Below are 15,025 nucleotides of genomic sequence, written 5' to 3' on the forward strand. Positions count from 1 at the left end.
ATTTAGGCCTAGATAAAGCAAAAGCATGAAAATATTCATCATCATAGAGTGTGTAAAAATAAATATTTAAAAGGACATTAAAGGTAGGTAAGGTTAGCCCTGGCTTGGTGGCTCAGTTGATTGGAACCTTGTCCTGTATACCAAAAAGTTGTAGATTGATCCCTGACTGGAGTGTGTATGGGCAACCAATGAATGTTTCTCTCTCACATCATTGATGCTTCTTTTTCTTTCTCTCTCTCCCTGCCTCTCTGTAAAATCAATAAACATATACTAGATGAAGAGTTAAAAATAAGTAATGTTTAAATAATATATGCTATAATGCCTGATGGAATATTACAAAATACAAAATAATAATAAGGGCATTTTTAGCAATACTTTATAACTTTTTAATAATGTATAGGGTATATTCTTGATTATTGTCTACTTCTTAATATTAGGTTGATGTTTTATTTTTATTGTTTTTTTTTACAATTGTCCCAATTTTCCCCATTGCTCTCCTCTGCCTTGCCCACCCCCCACTCCCACAGTCAATCCCCACCCTGTTGTGCATGTCCATGGAAGTTTCTAGTCAAGGATAGGGCATTATTTTACAGTGATTATTAAAGAGTATGCCAAAATAATAAAATAAAACCAAATCTATTGTCCAAAACTGGGAAAATTTATAAAAATAACTTGAGCTTTTTAACAAAAGGAGTTCCAAAAAATTAAGAAGCATTATTGCTTCATTAAAAATATTTTTTGAAAAAAAAAATATTTTTTGTTTCTCTATACTTAAATTTTTTTTTAAATGAGTATGATTTACCTTTATGATAAAAGTAGAAGACAAGCATACTTTTAAATGAATTTTATTGAACATTAACTCAACTACAGTATGATAATGAGTTTAGCCTGGTATTTGCAGAGGATGGGCAGTTGGAAATTGTACAAAAAAAATTTTTTTTCTGTTTTTACTGAAATTTATTGGGTAACACTGTTAACAAAATTATACAGGTATTGGGTGCACAATTCCACAACACATTATTTGTACACTGTATTGGGTGTTCAGCACCAGAAGTCAAGTCTCTATATAAAAATATTCTTGATAAAAAAAAAATCGACCTTTTAAAATAGTGAATTCACAGAGACTGTAATGCCTCCATTGTTCCTGGAAAAAAGCAGAAAAAGATGACTATTAGTAACTGGAAGTAAGACATAAATACAGTTAATCTCCACAGTGTGATATATGTCACAAAAGGACTATGTATGTATCATGCCCAAATGGAAAGATGTGCACCAGGGCCTTACTGCCTCAGCGTGGATTCATCAGTAGTCAGTTCCACTGTAGTACTAGCAGGCCTCTCACAGAGTAGGGATGTGACTCAGCAAAACTGACTTCTTGGGAAGGCAGTTAAACACCAGCTGCATGAAATCTGTCCAAATATTTTCTTTTGTGTATGCATCAGAACTAAATATTTTCTACTCACTGAGAAGGTTTTTGAAAGAAATAAAGAGTGAAGATTTTCTATCTGGACTTATAATTTCTTATGCACTCATTATTTTATGGTTAAAGGCAGATGGAACCAGGGTTTCCCCTAGGACCATAGAAAAAAGGCAGATAAGGGAAACCTTAGTGATGAGTGTGCAGTGGCACTCTATCATTTTTCTCCTTCCTGTCTGGACTATATGTATAGACTCTGAGCAGGAAGCACCCAAATCCACTTCTTGGATACATTTACCTGAGAAGCTTCATAATAGTTTTAATTGCCAGGGAAGAGGTAGAAATACCGTGTCATGGACACTCTTTCAATCGTGGGCATCTGAGCCAGTTCATTTGGTGTCTCAAAAGAACGTTGAACCTAAATTAGTAAAGAAAGCCTTTAGAGATTTTCTAAACATGAAATTTGAACTTCTCACTTAGGAATGAGAAAATTTATAGTATGTATAAACAGAAGAAAATTTTATCCTTTCCTTGAAATTAGTGCATATACACACAGGTAACTAGCTTGCTCAAAAGCATTTTCCAAATGAGTAAGGCTATCAGGATTGGAGAAACTCACTCTGATTCTTTGTAGTACTTCATAAAACTTCCTCTTTAAATAAACTTTGGCTACAGGAAAGATCATCAAGAAGACCTAAAGCTTCAGGACTGTGAAATGTTTCTACAAAGTTTTCAGGGGCATAAATTAAAGGACAAGAAGATCCCTACCTTTCGAAAAATCTCCTCCAAATGATGACACCAAGAATATTCTTTGAAGTGGTAAATAATTTGGTAAATGAAGAGAGAGCCAAGTGTGTCCATTCTCCAAGAACTATTATCTGCAAATAAAAATTATAAAAATATTGGAGGATGTGAATTCTGTTTAAGTGTGGAAGACACCTAGAGCCATAGCTTTTGGGTAAAGTTTGATTTTGATGCTTTGAAGGAGAGAGTGATGCCAAATCTGGATTAAGTGGGGACCACAATTTTAGAGTGCAGCCCAAAGAAAACCATCTTGGACCCTCAATTATAAATCCCTTTGACTTTCTTACTAGCAGGGTCAAAGTCATGACCCTTAATATTGCAAGTAGTAGAAAAAAACATGTTTTTTTCAGAGCTTACTACATTAAAAAAAAATAAAAAGTATTCAGCCCTTAGCATTTTTTGATTCTGGGTCTTCTCATCATTCATACTGCTTCCTAGTATAGCTTTTTACACTTACAGTTTTGTTGTATGAATATCGTTTGAATTACTACTTCTCCTTACAATTGCAGTGTGATCAAGTCTCTTCTATCTAAAAAAGCAAATAAATTATCAGTTTATCTGCAGCTACCATCCTATTTCTCCTTCCTTTTACAAGTTCAATTTCTCAAATTCTACACATCAACTTCATTTTCTCCTCACTTGCTCATGCCTATCGAGCTTCTTCCGTCCACACTATATTTACCAAAAGACTTTCTGCAAGGTCATCCCTGTCCTCCAAGTCATTAAATCTAATTGTAATTTATTGGGCCTCACCTCTATTTGATCTGCCATTCACATTGGGAAGTATTTTATCTCCAGCAGATTCTTTCTTGGTAACTCTGACAACAAATAATCTTAGTTTTCTATTTGTTCTCTGACTATATCTTCTGAGTCTAATTTGATGATAAATACTTCTCTCTCTAATCTTGAACTCTGGAGTTCTTCAAGCCTTACACGCAGCATCTCTTTTCACTCTGTTCTCTCTTTCTAGATAATATCATCTATTTGTAGGATACTAAACATCATTCTTAAGTAAGCATCTCCAAAAATTCTAACACAGATCTCTCTTCTAAAAATACGGCTAACTCTTTACTCTTCATTTTATCTCAAAATATGCCAAATGCATCTTATTTTGATGAACACACCATAGTCATATATTTGTAAACGAGTCACCTCTATCATCCCTTCTTCTTTACCTGCAATATCCACTAAACCACTAAGTCATATTAATTTCTATCTACTAATTATTTCTCGGATCCAACAACTCACCTCATTCCAAGACAATCATTAACACCTGTGGTTTGTAATACTGCCATAGCATTTTAACCTGTCTCCTTACAGCTCATCTTACCAAACTGTGTAATCTATTACCCACAGAATCCCCGAAGTGATCATTTAAAAATAAAAATCATTTTCTTGCTTAAATTTCACCAAAATTTCTTATTACTGTTAATGTACAACAATATTAGTAATAAAGTGTATTAGTATAAAAGACCAAATCCTTCCCTAACATATGAAGCCCTAAATTGCATGGCCTCTGCCTACCTCTCTAATCTTCCTTTGGTCACCCTCCCCTGGTCCATGCTACAACCTCACTGACCCTGTTTTCTAAGCACCTTTCTTTCTCAGGTCCTCTATGTACACTGTTTTTTCTCTCTGGAATGTTTCTCCCTTACCCTTGATGTGGTTAACTCCATCTTTCAAATATGAGCACAATTTTTTCTTTAAAACATTTATCACAGTTGGAAATCATTATTTATTTCTGTTATGTTATGTCTGTATCCCCCCAACCCTCAATTATTTTCTGCCTCTCTGGCTTGACTATACACTTTGTAAGGTACAGTAACCATGTCTGCTGTAGCTGTGTATCATATGTCCTGCACCTAGCCCAGTGCTAGCCCATAGTTATGTGCATTAGAAATAAATACAAGAATTTTACATAGTAGGCTTTATTCTCTCAACTAAATTAAACAACCTCTAAAGAGTACTGTCAGATCATATATGACTTTAGAGTGGAATTCATCTTTTAAATATAACTTCAAAAGTATAAAATAAACTGAAGTAGAACTATTCCAGATGTGCAGTGGCCTGCATGGCCTTTTTTCCTATTTTGCCAGGCCAGCCTCACAGGGTTCTCTAGTTCCTTGCTACTCATTTATGGTCACGGACCAACGGCACTGGCATCACCACGCAGGTTTTCTGAAAGGTAGAATCTCAGGCCTCGCCCCAGATCTGCTGAATCAGAAATCTACATTTTAATGAGATTCTCAAGTAATTTGTATGTACCCTGAAGTTTGCAATTACTACACTACAGCACTTAAAGCAGTGATTTGTGTAAACTAGTTTAAAAATACCCCTTTATTACCTAAATGATTGCTAAAACAATATTATGGATGGCGATCAAATAGATTTTCTATAGACTAGACCATGATCAATCAGGAATATCTTCTCTTTCTACTTTCTACTCTTCTGCTATGACTTTTCTACCAAAGAAGGATTTTCAGTCATTGACTAAATTATCCTGAAGGCAGGCACTTGAATGTTAACTAATTTCTTAAAACTATATTCAAATAAGAGGGAAATATGTTCTAGGATATGCGGAACAAATATTACAGTTTTCCTGGCTATTTTAATTGCTAGTAGAGGATCAGGTGGATTAAACTATAAGAATATGTTACATTTCTGTGCCATACATATATTTAAAAAGAAAAAATAACTCTTATTTTATTTATAGTTAGACTATTTTATGTCTGGATCCTCACTGAACTCCTGTTTAGTTTGAAAGTTTCCTCCAAAATAAAGACTAAATTTTTTAGTTATGAAAAGTTCAATATTTTAAATACATTTACAACCTAAAATATCTTTTTAGAGAGGAAATGTTCTTATATCAGTGACAAGGTATGATCATAGCCTAGTCTGTAATCTAGGAACTAAGAGACTAAGAAATTGTTCTCTCTGAAGTCACTTACGTGGAGTTGAAGATTTGAATGCAATGAAGTCCTTCTCCACATGGGTCTTTGTAACGGCATCACTCCAGATGTCGCACTGAAAGGTATGGTCATATCTACGTGCAGAGGCTCCTCCCATGTCAGCCACCCAAACAGTCCCAGCACCTCCTGGGAGAGACATTCATGTCATATGAAAGGTGTTATATTTAAACACATACACAAACACACAAAATATTTTTTACCATTATTTCATTACTTTAGTACATCTTAATGTATAACTTATTAAAAATAAAGTTATCTTACTACTAGAAAACTATCTCACTGAGCGTGAACCATACAGAGCCCACTTAAGTTTAAGCTAAACTTGTTGACTGCCTGGTTGCAAATGATAAGGGAATTCCTAATTACTCTAGCCTACTTATCATTTCTTTAAGAATGGCACAAACTTAACACAATTTCTGGACTGGGCTTAAGAGTAGTACTAAAATGTTGTTTTTTCACCCATCTCTTGGAAAATGAAGGCTAGACATTAGGCTAATAGAAGAAAGTGTAAGGTCATTCCCTGGGGTCCCCCAACTCAGACTCACTGCCTCTGCATGCCTGCATGATGATGACCTTGGGTTTGTTTCTTAGACTCTGGCAGTTACGGTTGTTGAAAATTTGGAAGATTGTATCATCACGAAGTATATCTGGCTCTTCTTCTTTGTGCTTTGTCCCACAAATTCCTTCCAGGACACCGTGAGACATAAACACCAAGAATGTACTGTCCGAGGATTGGTGTTCTTTCCGGGCAGCAAACTGCAATAGCACCGTTTCCATTTCCTAGAAAAGACTCCAGATTTATTATGAAGACAATCTCCATATATAGTTTGTACTCAAATAGTACAATAGATGGAGTTAACAAAAAAAGGTGCAGGCACCGAGGAATCAGGTGATTTGGACTTAGGAAGGTACTTGGGGATGAAGTATAATGAGAGGCAAGTGATAGGACAAATCTCCAGTAGGAAGGCTTAGCTTTCATCTGTTTTATATGTTGGAGTTCCTGTAAGTTTTCATTCTAAAAGAGAGATAGTTTTCTACTGACAAAAACTATGAACACTTAACGAATTTCTTTAAAATGGAACAGTATAAAATTAGGTTTAAAATGATTTGTCTAAGGCCATCAAAGATACTTTAGGGAGAACCCAATTCATAACTCTGTGTGTGTGTGTGTGTAAATTTTTTTTACTACATACCTGGTTTTACATTTAGACACATGATATCAAAATTACAAAAGTCTCATGAACGCATTATGTAGGTATCAGGCAATTTCAGGGCCCAGGTCCTCCATCTCACCTAACTATCAAATAATAGATGTCACTCAGATTGAGGCCTTTAGAAAGATCCAACATTTTTAGTGAAATACTGGTACATAGAAGTGCTCTAAATCTTTGTTAGTACACTATGCATTGGAGGAGACAAATCTAGAAGATCCTATTCTGGAACAAATGTAATTCCTATAATATATATTTTGTTCTTATAGCTGCTAAAGAAAAAGTTCAAAACTGTTTTGGGTGGTAGGAGGCTAGTCTCACTCTCCTGAGTCATTACCAGAGCTGTAAGATTCACTTTTACAACCACTGAGTATCCAAGGCTTTCAAGTAGGTCTTGCATCCCCAAAATATCAACTTCAGAACCATATCGGTTACAAAGATAATCAAATTCTTTGTTACAGATGATGAGGGCCAGGCGTGTTCTGCCTTCCTTCTCCATCACTGGATATATCTGCAATTAATAGACACAGAGTAACTTGCCTCAGTCTTCCTCCCTTCTGCCTCTAAAGTTCATACAAAACAGGTATCTACAATTATAGAGTGGACGGCTGCAGAGCTTGGGAATGTAACTATGTCCTCATGAGGAAAGAGATAGGACCACAAAGAGATAGGACCACAAACTGAAAACATGTAGTAGGAACTTGGCTTTAGTTGGGTGGTGGGTAAGAGTTCAGAGTGTTTTCCAAGATGAGACGGAAGAGACAGGAAATCTAATGTAGGGACCACTTAATTAGATAACACTCTGTGCCATTTGGCTTGATCTTAAGGCATTTATAGTAAGAACTAAAACTTTCAGTATGTCCGCAGTATCTTGTTTGAGTGGGCAAATTCGTGTGTCTCCCTTTTCCAGAGCAAAATACCTCATCTGCCTTTGTTGTCTTCAGTCTATGGAAATGTTCAGGAGTACAAAGCTTTAACTTATGAATGGGTTCAGAAGGCTGGGTTTCCAGGGGAGCTAAAAGAGAAATTAAAAAAAAATTAAAAATAAAATCTTATTAAGCAGTAACATCCACTGTTTTGCAATCACACAGCCTTTTTGAGTGGGATCTCATTCTTTGGAAATCCTTACTGCTACCCCATCAAAATAGTCTATATTTAAAATGACTAAAACAAAAACTTGAGTATCCCCCTCTTATTTTTTATTTATGCCTCTTATTGACCCCACTATATACTTCTGTTTTTCTTAGTGGTTACAGCATAGACTAATCTTTCAAACCCAACACATTGAACTCACATAAACACAGTATCTAAGATTTAGAAGGAATCCTAATTTTCTTTTAGCCTAGTCAAGTTATTTTTCAGATATTTGAACTCCACTTATAATACCCCTACTTATTATTACCACTCCCTGAAATATCTTCACTAACAATGCTTTACAACATTCTAAAGCATTTTTGAACCATTCTGAAGAACCTTCTAAGTACTGTTATGTATTTCCATAATTGGGGTCATTAAAAATAAAAAATATATATATCTAATTCCTTTCCCTGTGAAAGCCCTTGAATTCCTCTGTGACTTCAATATATACCCCCATTACTTTATGTACAAGCCCCATATAAACAATGATTATATTTTATATTAATTGTGTTTATTGTACTGTAAGCTTAATTAGGACAGGAAAGGTGTCTTTAATCTTTGTAATTCCAGTATCTATCATGATATCTGGCACAGATTAATGTTATCTTGCACAGTTTATAACTGCTTGTCAATGAACAGTTGCTTTCAACTTGAAAATAGCTACTAAATATCTCCTGGTTCTTTGTTTTTGTTTTTCCTTAGGGCAACAAGCCTCTGTTTCTTATAATATTTTTTGCATAAAAATGATTTCATCTTTTAATCAACAAATCCATCAGTTTACCTACATCTCTACCCACCTACTCTATTTTTCTTCCTGCTACAAAGAAAGACATGACCCTCCTCCTATATAAAGGTGATACCTCTACTTATGCTCCGAGTTCCATACCTTCTCACCCACAAGGACTTTACTCAGGCATTTATTCAGCTGTGCCTTCTACATCATCAATTTCTCTTGCTCTTTCAACTGTGTTATCCCCATTGGCATAGCAGCATGCCTTCATATCATGGTACCTTTTAAAAACACCTTTGCCTTGACCTTGTTTCTTCTCCAGCTGAGAAATTGTACTGAGGAGTGGAGCAGAGACTCCACTTCTCAGCGTCCTTAAAGGCTTTGTCTATTTTCACTATTTTTATTTTTTTTCTTCTCATTTTTTTCTCCTGGGTGCAATATAAACTGACTCTTATCCTCACCACTTAAGTGAAGTACTTGTTATTATGGTTACCACTGACCAATTTTTGCTTTCTTAGGATTTAACATGGTTGAACACATCTTGTTCCTTGAAAAGAAATGTTTTATAGGCTTCTGTGATGCTGCATTTTCCAGCCATTCTTTCTAAACCTGTCTTCCTTGCTGGCTCTTTCTCTTCTGCCATACCTCCAAAACTTGTGTTTTTCTATGTTGAAACCTCTGTTATTTTCTATCAGCACTTCTCCCCAAGGCCTCTTTCAGTCCCATCACCTTAAATTCTATTTACATGCTGATGAATCCAAAAATTTAGCCCCATCCCTGATTCCTCTTTGAACTCCTCAGCTGAACATCCACCTGTTTATTCAACATGTACCCTTGGATGTAGCATATGTTTCAGACTAAACATGTACAAAGAACTCCTGATATTTGACTGCTGCTGCAAATCTGTTTCTCCTGAGTTTGCTCTCAATCACAAGTTTTCTGTATCTCAGTAATTGGTACCTAGTTGCCAAACCAAAACACCTAGAATCGGTATTGATGCCTTCATTTATTTTATTAACCCACATCCAATCCATCCATAGCTTCTACTGACCCTGCCTCCAAAATAGACCCAAAATTTAACTCCTTCTCATCATCCCTGTTACTACAACTTTAATATAACAGCTATTATCTCAACTGAAATGTGAAAACAGCTGTTAACTAGCCTTTTTGACTCTGTGTTTGTTTATCTCTCCTCTGCTTAAACATGTCTTAAAGGATTTCTATTGCAAATAAAATTCAAATTCCTTCCCACTTCCCAAATGTCCCCAAATTGTACGGCAATGGCAGTCTGACTCTTTAGCTGTTCCTATTACCATATCCCCCTAATTCAAATTCTCCAGCCAGATTGGCCTTTTCTATGTCAAGTTCATTGGAGACTTAGAGTCTTTGCTCTTGCTTCACGCTTCCATGGAATGCTTTTGATTTAGAATTTGTCACAACTCCCTCCCTATTGTTCAGATATGTACTGAAATATTACCTCAAAAGAGTTCTCTAAACTATCCACCTTGGCTCATGTACTACCCCCCAATACCAACAACATCTCTTTCTATGCTCTAATCCTCTTTTCTCTTGTATGTTCTCTGAAATTGCCATTTATTTTTTGCATGTTTATTATATATACAGCCTCACTGCAATGTAAACTCCTTGTAAGTAGGACCTCTGTATTGCTTTTTACTATAAACCCAGTAATTAGAATAGCATATAGTAGGTTTTCAATTAATATATGCACATATATATAAATTGATATAAAAATGAATAAAGATTATAAAGTTTTTATTTCTTTGTTCAGAAACTTTGAAGATATGATCATTGGAAGACAACAACATCACTACTTCATTTCTAGACACTATTATTCTTTAACATAGCCCAATATTTCATCAGTTTCTTTGGTGACCACATAGTATATACGATTCATATTGATTTTTAAGGTACTTTCCTTAATCACATCCTTATTTTGTTTTGTGAAGTTGATAGTTGTTTATATCTTAGATGTTTTATAAATCCCTTTAAATATGTTATTAATCCTATTTAAAAATATGAACCTCAGAAAAGCTGAGATATATATACCAGAGAACATGGTTAGACAATGGCAGATGGGATAAATGTATAAGTTTCTTGTGTTTTACTCCATTTTTCTTTCCATTACCCCATAGAGTCTTTATTACGTGCCTTAGCTTAAATAATGTCATTATATGTCCATGATATTACCTGTCAGAGGTAGAACCAATGCCTGGCACAACCCAGGATGCTCCTCAGTTTTATCATCTTCATTTTCATTTCCAGATTCTTAGGAGAATTAAAGAACAAGGATGTGTGTGTTAATCTTACTTTTGAGAGACTTTATTAGGGGCAGAAGGAGGAATACCCAATTTCCTAAACCTAAATTCAGTAGTCTTTCCACTATAACTAGGGTCCCTGTCTGCCTTACCCCAAGTGATGTATGAGGGCTCCCATGAGTCATTGGTTTTGATGGCTGTTACCTGTTGGAGGGAGAGCCAAAGCCTCCAGTGATCCAGCTTCTTCCTTATCACCATTTTCTTCACTTTCATGTTCAGATTCTGAGGTGGAATGAACAAAAAGTTAAGCATCAAAGGTTATTTCCAAAGATGAACATTGACTGAGAACACAGGTGTCCTAGATCTTTACCAGAATGCATTCTGACAGCACTAGAAGTCCAACAGTTTCAAATTGTGATGTGAGATTTGGGGACAGTTACCTGTCGAAGAAGAAGATTCACTGTTCTCAGATTCATCATCCTCATTTTCAGGATGAGATTCTGAAATAAAATAAAATAAAATAAAAATTCATTAACAGAAGTAAGTTTCTTGAACCTACATACTTTAAACTTTTTCCTTGCACTGACAAGGAAATGACTGTCCAGCATGGGGTTACCTTATGAAGCATGGGAATGTGGCTCATTCTCTAAACTGCAGGTGTTTTAATTTAATTTTATTTTTTATAGAACTGTAACATTCTGCCACATGAAAGAGGAGGCAGAGTTTCTGAGAAACATGGAAAAGCTCATTATCTTCTTGTAATACATTCCTTCATCAAGGCCTTTCTGCAAAAGCATTTTTCATTCTGAGGAGGAGAAGTATATCTCTTTACAAAAGTTAGTCTTTCAACAACAAAAATATAATCCCCGGGGGATGTTCCAAGGATGTGGAATATATCCATGTATATATTTTACTCTGAAGTAGGGGTGAGCTAATTATTGTCTGAGGGCTCAACTCAGCCTACAACCTATTGTAAATAAAGGCTTATTGGAACACATCCACACTCATTTTGTACTTATATAATATATTGCTGATTTCATGCTATAACAGAAGATCTGAGTTATGACAGAGACCATATAGTACAAAAAGCTTAAATACTATCTATCCTTTCAAAGAAAGTGTGGCCAACCCATGCTCTAGAGAGAAAGACACATTCATGTTCTAGCCTCAAATTGCCCATGTCCTCCTTTAACAAGGAGAAATATAGGTTCTTAGAAATTTACCCCTTGGGATAAGCCATTGCTAAGGAGAACATGACAGATTTTTTTTTGTATTGAATATTACATGTTTGGGAATGATTCTAAAGTCCGCAGCATATGGCAAGAGTAGCACAGATTAACTAAAAGTTCTAATTAAATGTTATACAATTCTAGTACTATTGACATGCTTAACAAATGTTTTATTTACTCAGAACCTATCAGGTACCATTTCTATGAGTTTGGGATATATTCCTGAATAAAGCAATGATATATGCCTCGTGGAACTTACATTTTAGCATGGAGATATAATATAATATAACGAATAAGTAAATGTTTTAGAATAATTGATGGTGACGATTGCTAAAAAAAAAAAAGAAAGAAAGAAAGAGGGAAAAAAAAAAAAGAAAATGTGCATCATTGTTAAGTGACCGGGGATGGTGGAACAGGAGCTAAAGTAGATCAGGGCATTTTGAAGTATTAAATAAGAAAGTCAGGCAAAGAAGATACTAGAGATGTGGATAGTTTATTCTCCACATGTGATCAGAAATAAGAAGACAATGGGCGTAAAGATAGTAGATAAAGAACAAGTTACTAGCCCTTTGGCCTGAGATACTCACTTAAACTCAGCTGTTTCTTGGTGTTGCAGAGCCGGTCCATAAGTATTTTGCCTGCCATTTCAGTTTTCTCAGTGAGATCTTCAACTAGGCTTTCAGTTCTGTCCACGATGAGGCTCACTCCTTCCCCTAATCGTTGTAACTCATCCCTATTTAACACATTCTTTTCTATCAAATCATCAAAAATGCCATCAAGGAAATTCCTTGTCATTGACTTCACCATGTTGATAGGATCTTCTTGACATCTCTTGTCTGTGAGAAAGATGGGATTTTAGATGTAGACTGGACCTTCAATACCTGGTTTGAGGCTAGTGGCTCTCAAATTTCAATGTGCCGAAGAAAAAGCTTGATAAGCAGAACTGGCTGTAACTCAGTCACAAAATTTCTGATTTTCTAGGCCCTGGCCGGGTGCTTAGTTGGTTAGAATATCCTCCCCATACAAGTGTATAAGTTGAACAACAAATAGATGTTTCTCCCATTCTCTCTCTTTCTTTCCTTCTCTCTCTCTCTCTCTGTCTCTCTGTCTCTGTCTCTCTGTCTCTCTCTCTCTCCCTTTCCCTCTCTAAAAAAAAATTGATTTGATAGATCAAGGTAGGTTTATCAAATTTTTATTTTCACGAATTTTCATTTTTAACAATCCCTGAGATGATGCCAAAGACCACACTTAAAATAACACCTATCTTGTTCAAGCCTGTGCCTTTTTATAGATGGGAAAACTGAGTTTCAGAGACTTGAAGCAACTTAACTAAAGAGGTTAATGATAGCTGACTCTGTTCAGTCTTTTTACTGCCTTTTCACTTTCTGTCACATTTATTAATGCTTAATTTAAAAACACATTATATTTAATATGTGTAGCAATAAAGCATAAACAAATCACACCTGTAAAGTAACACATTTTATCTTCATGGGCAGGGCTGAAGGCAGCTGTTTACAGAGACTGAGAGCACAAACCATAGCTTGCTGCTGCAAACCCAAGGTCATACAGAGAGCAGAAATATGGAGGAAATACAAGTTACTCTGTTCCACAGCATGGCCTCTAACCCAAACAAGAGAACACTCATAAAACAGGTAAGAATTCTGGGTCAGTGTGAGTCCAAAGAAAAACCTAAAACCACAGGAAATGTCTGAGAATATAGGTCCAGATTTTTTACACTTTCCTCTCTTTACAAGAAGCTATAACTTATTAACTAAAATAGTTTGTGTGTTAGCCTAATCATTACTGTGACTCAGGCTCCCATAACTTTCATCCTAGAGTAAAATAGTTTTGTGTGGTCAGTGCCCCTCTAATGGCTCTTTTGCTCTCACCCCCACCTCCTCCAGAGCTGTAAACCCCCCAAAACACAGCCATAAACAATGGAAAAACTGGAGCCACTCACCAGACATTGCTGTTCGGGCTCCCTGGATAGGAAAAACAGTGAAAACGAAAGCAACCTTCTTCTCTCAGTGACTCATGTGTTCACATTGCCTAAATGGGAAACTGCAACTTCTCAAATTCTCTTGTTCTTTGCCAGGATAGAATTTAAGTCCTCCTCTGATTTTTAGCTTCTCTCCTTTGGAAAACAGAGCAAAACTTGTCTTTTCACTTTGATATAACAAAGCCTACAGAATGAAATACACACACACACATACACACACAGAACTTCTGTTCTGCTTTTCAGTCTATTTTTAACACACTTAATAAAGCAAATTGACCCTTATTTGTCTCTGTGCCACCCCATAGCCACTAAATTGGAGGGAGGGCCCACTTGACTGATGCCTGCTCAACTCTGGAAGGGAAATGTTAAGGTGGAAGGCTTGAGGAGAGTGAGAAACCAACTGAAAACTGCCTAATGTAGTAGATGTATCACTGTTTCAAAAACCCAAATAGGTAATATCTTTTATTCTCTCTCGCTCTCCCTCTTTTTTTTTTTTAGAAACCAAAAAACGGCTTTATTTTGTAAATTGATAAAGATAAGTTCCATTTTAGTGATATGTGCATAATGATTATTTTTCCATTTATAATAGTAATACATAAAGAGAACCTCAGAATTATTATACTGTACTTAAGTTGAATAGTATTTACTGAATAAGAACAATGGAGACTTCATGCATTTGTAAGAAAATTCCAGTACTCATTTTGAAAATAAATGGTTAGATGTGTGATTTTAAAAAGTCCATTTAGAATTATTAAACAATTGCATATAACAATACCTAGAATAGTGCCTAATTTATAGTATTTGATGAAACAAGGTAGCTCATTTCCCCCTACTCAATGAAACTTAGACCACCTTTTCTCTCTCTTCCTTGATCTCCTTAGTTGTCAATTCTGGATATTATTTATCTATGTATTCATGTGTATATTTTTTATTTGCTGAATGTTAAAAGGACACCTCTGCTTAATTAAAAAAGCAATAGCTTGCCACTAGACTTAAACAATAGAAAATTTTATAAAATGGAGTATGATCATCTAGCTTCTTTCTTTTGGTATATATCAATTACATATTTTAATTGTTTATATTATTAATATAATTATATATTTATTAAAAACACAAATGCATGCATACATGCACACACACAAAAAGCATCATTTTATACAATGTTTACTCAGATTCCTCAATGCATTAACTTTTCTTTGATCTTCATAACTTCTTGTATATCAAGTACATTCGTATTTCCAAAAAGCAGTTTG

General features: G+C 35.4%; 1 protein-coding gene across 2 annotated transcripts; it reads right to left on the reverse strand.

The window, feature by feature from the left end:
• Window positions 1-829: 829 nt before the first annotated feature.
• LOC150019834 (caspase-12-like) lies at window positions 830-13,993 on the reverse strand. Of its 2 annotated transcripts, XM_090266702.1 has the most exons (12): window positions 13,734-13,989; window positions 12,361-12,609; window positions 10,985-11,044; window positions 10,749-10,826; window positions 10,477-10,554; window positions 7,322-7,416; window positions 6,739-6,912; window positions 5,736-5,970; window positions 5,170-5,316; window positions 2,186-2,295; window positions 1,716-1,835; window positions 830-1,144 (listed from the first exon to the last, which is right to left on the reverse strand). In XM_090266702.1, the coding sequence occupies exons 1-11, from the start codon at window positions 13,738-13,740 to the stop codon at window positions 1,737-1,739; spliced, it is 1,332 nt and encodes a 443-aa protein (XP_090122828.1). In that variant the 5' UTR covers window positions 13,741-13,989; the 3' UTR covers window positions 830-1,144; window positions 1,716-1,736. The 2 variants fall into 2 exon arrangements, with proteins under 2 accessions (XP_090122828.1, XP_090122829.1); XM_090266703.1 differs by lacking the exons at window positions 830-1,144; window positions 1,716-1,835; window positions 2,186-2,295 and adding an exon at window positions 2,599-2,750 and having other exon boundaries at window positions 13,734-13,993.
• Between the last annotated feature and the right edge of the window lie 1,032 nt (window positions 13,994-15,025).

The sequence above is a fragment of the Furipterus horrens genome, unplaced genomic scaffold (genome assembly GCF_987537825.1).
Source record: "Furipterus horrens unplaced genomic scaffold, mFurHor1.1.pri manual_scaffold_2, whole genome shotgun sequence".
NCBI classification, from domain to species: Eukaryota; Metazoa; Chordata; class Mammalia; order Chiroptera; family Furipteridae; genus Furipterus; species Furipterus horrens.

Coding starts and splice junctions, on each gene's coding strand:
- LOC150019834 (XM_090266702.1), bottom strand. Junction 6,913..7,321: donor AGACAACAAAGGCAGATGAG/GTATTTTGCTCT, acceptor TATTAATTGCAG/ATATATCCAGTGATGGAGAA. Junction 5,971..6,738: donor AAGTGAATCTTACAGCTCTG/GTAATGACTCAG, acceptor AGTCTTTTCTAG/GAAATGGAAACGGTGCTATT.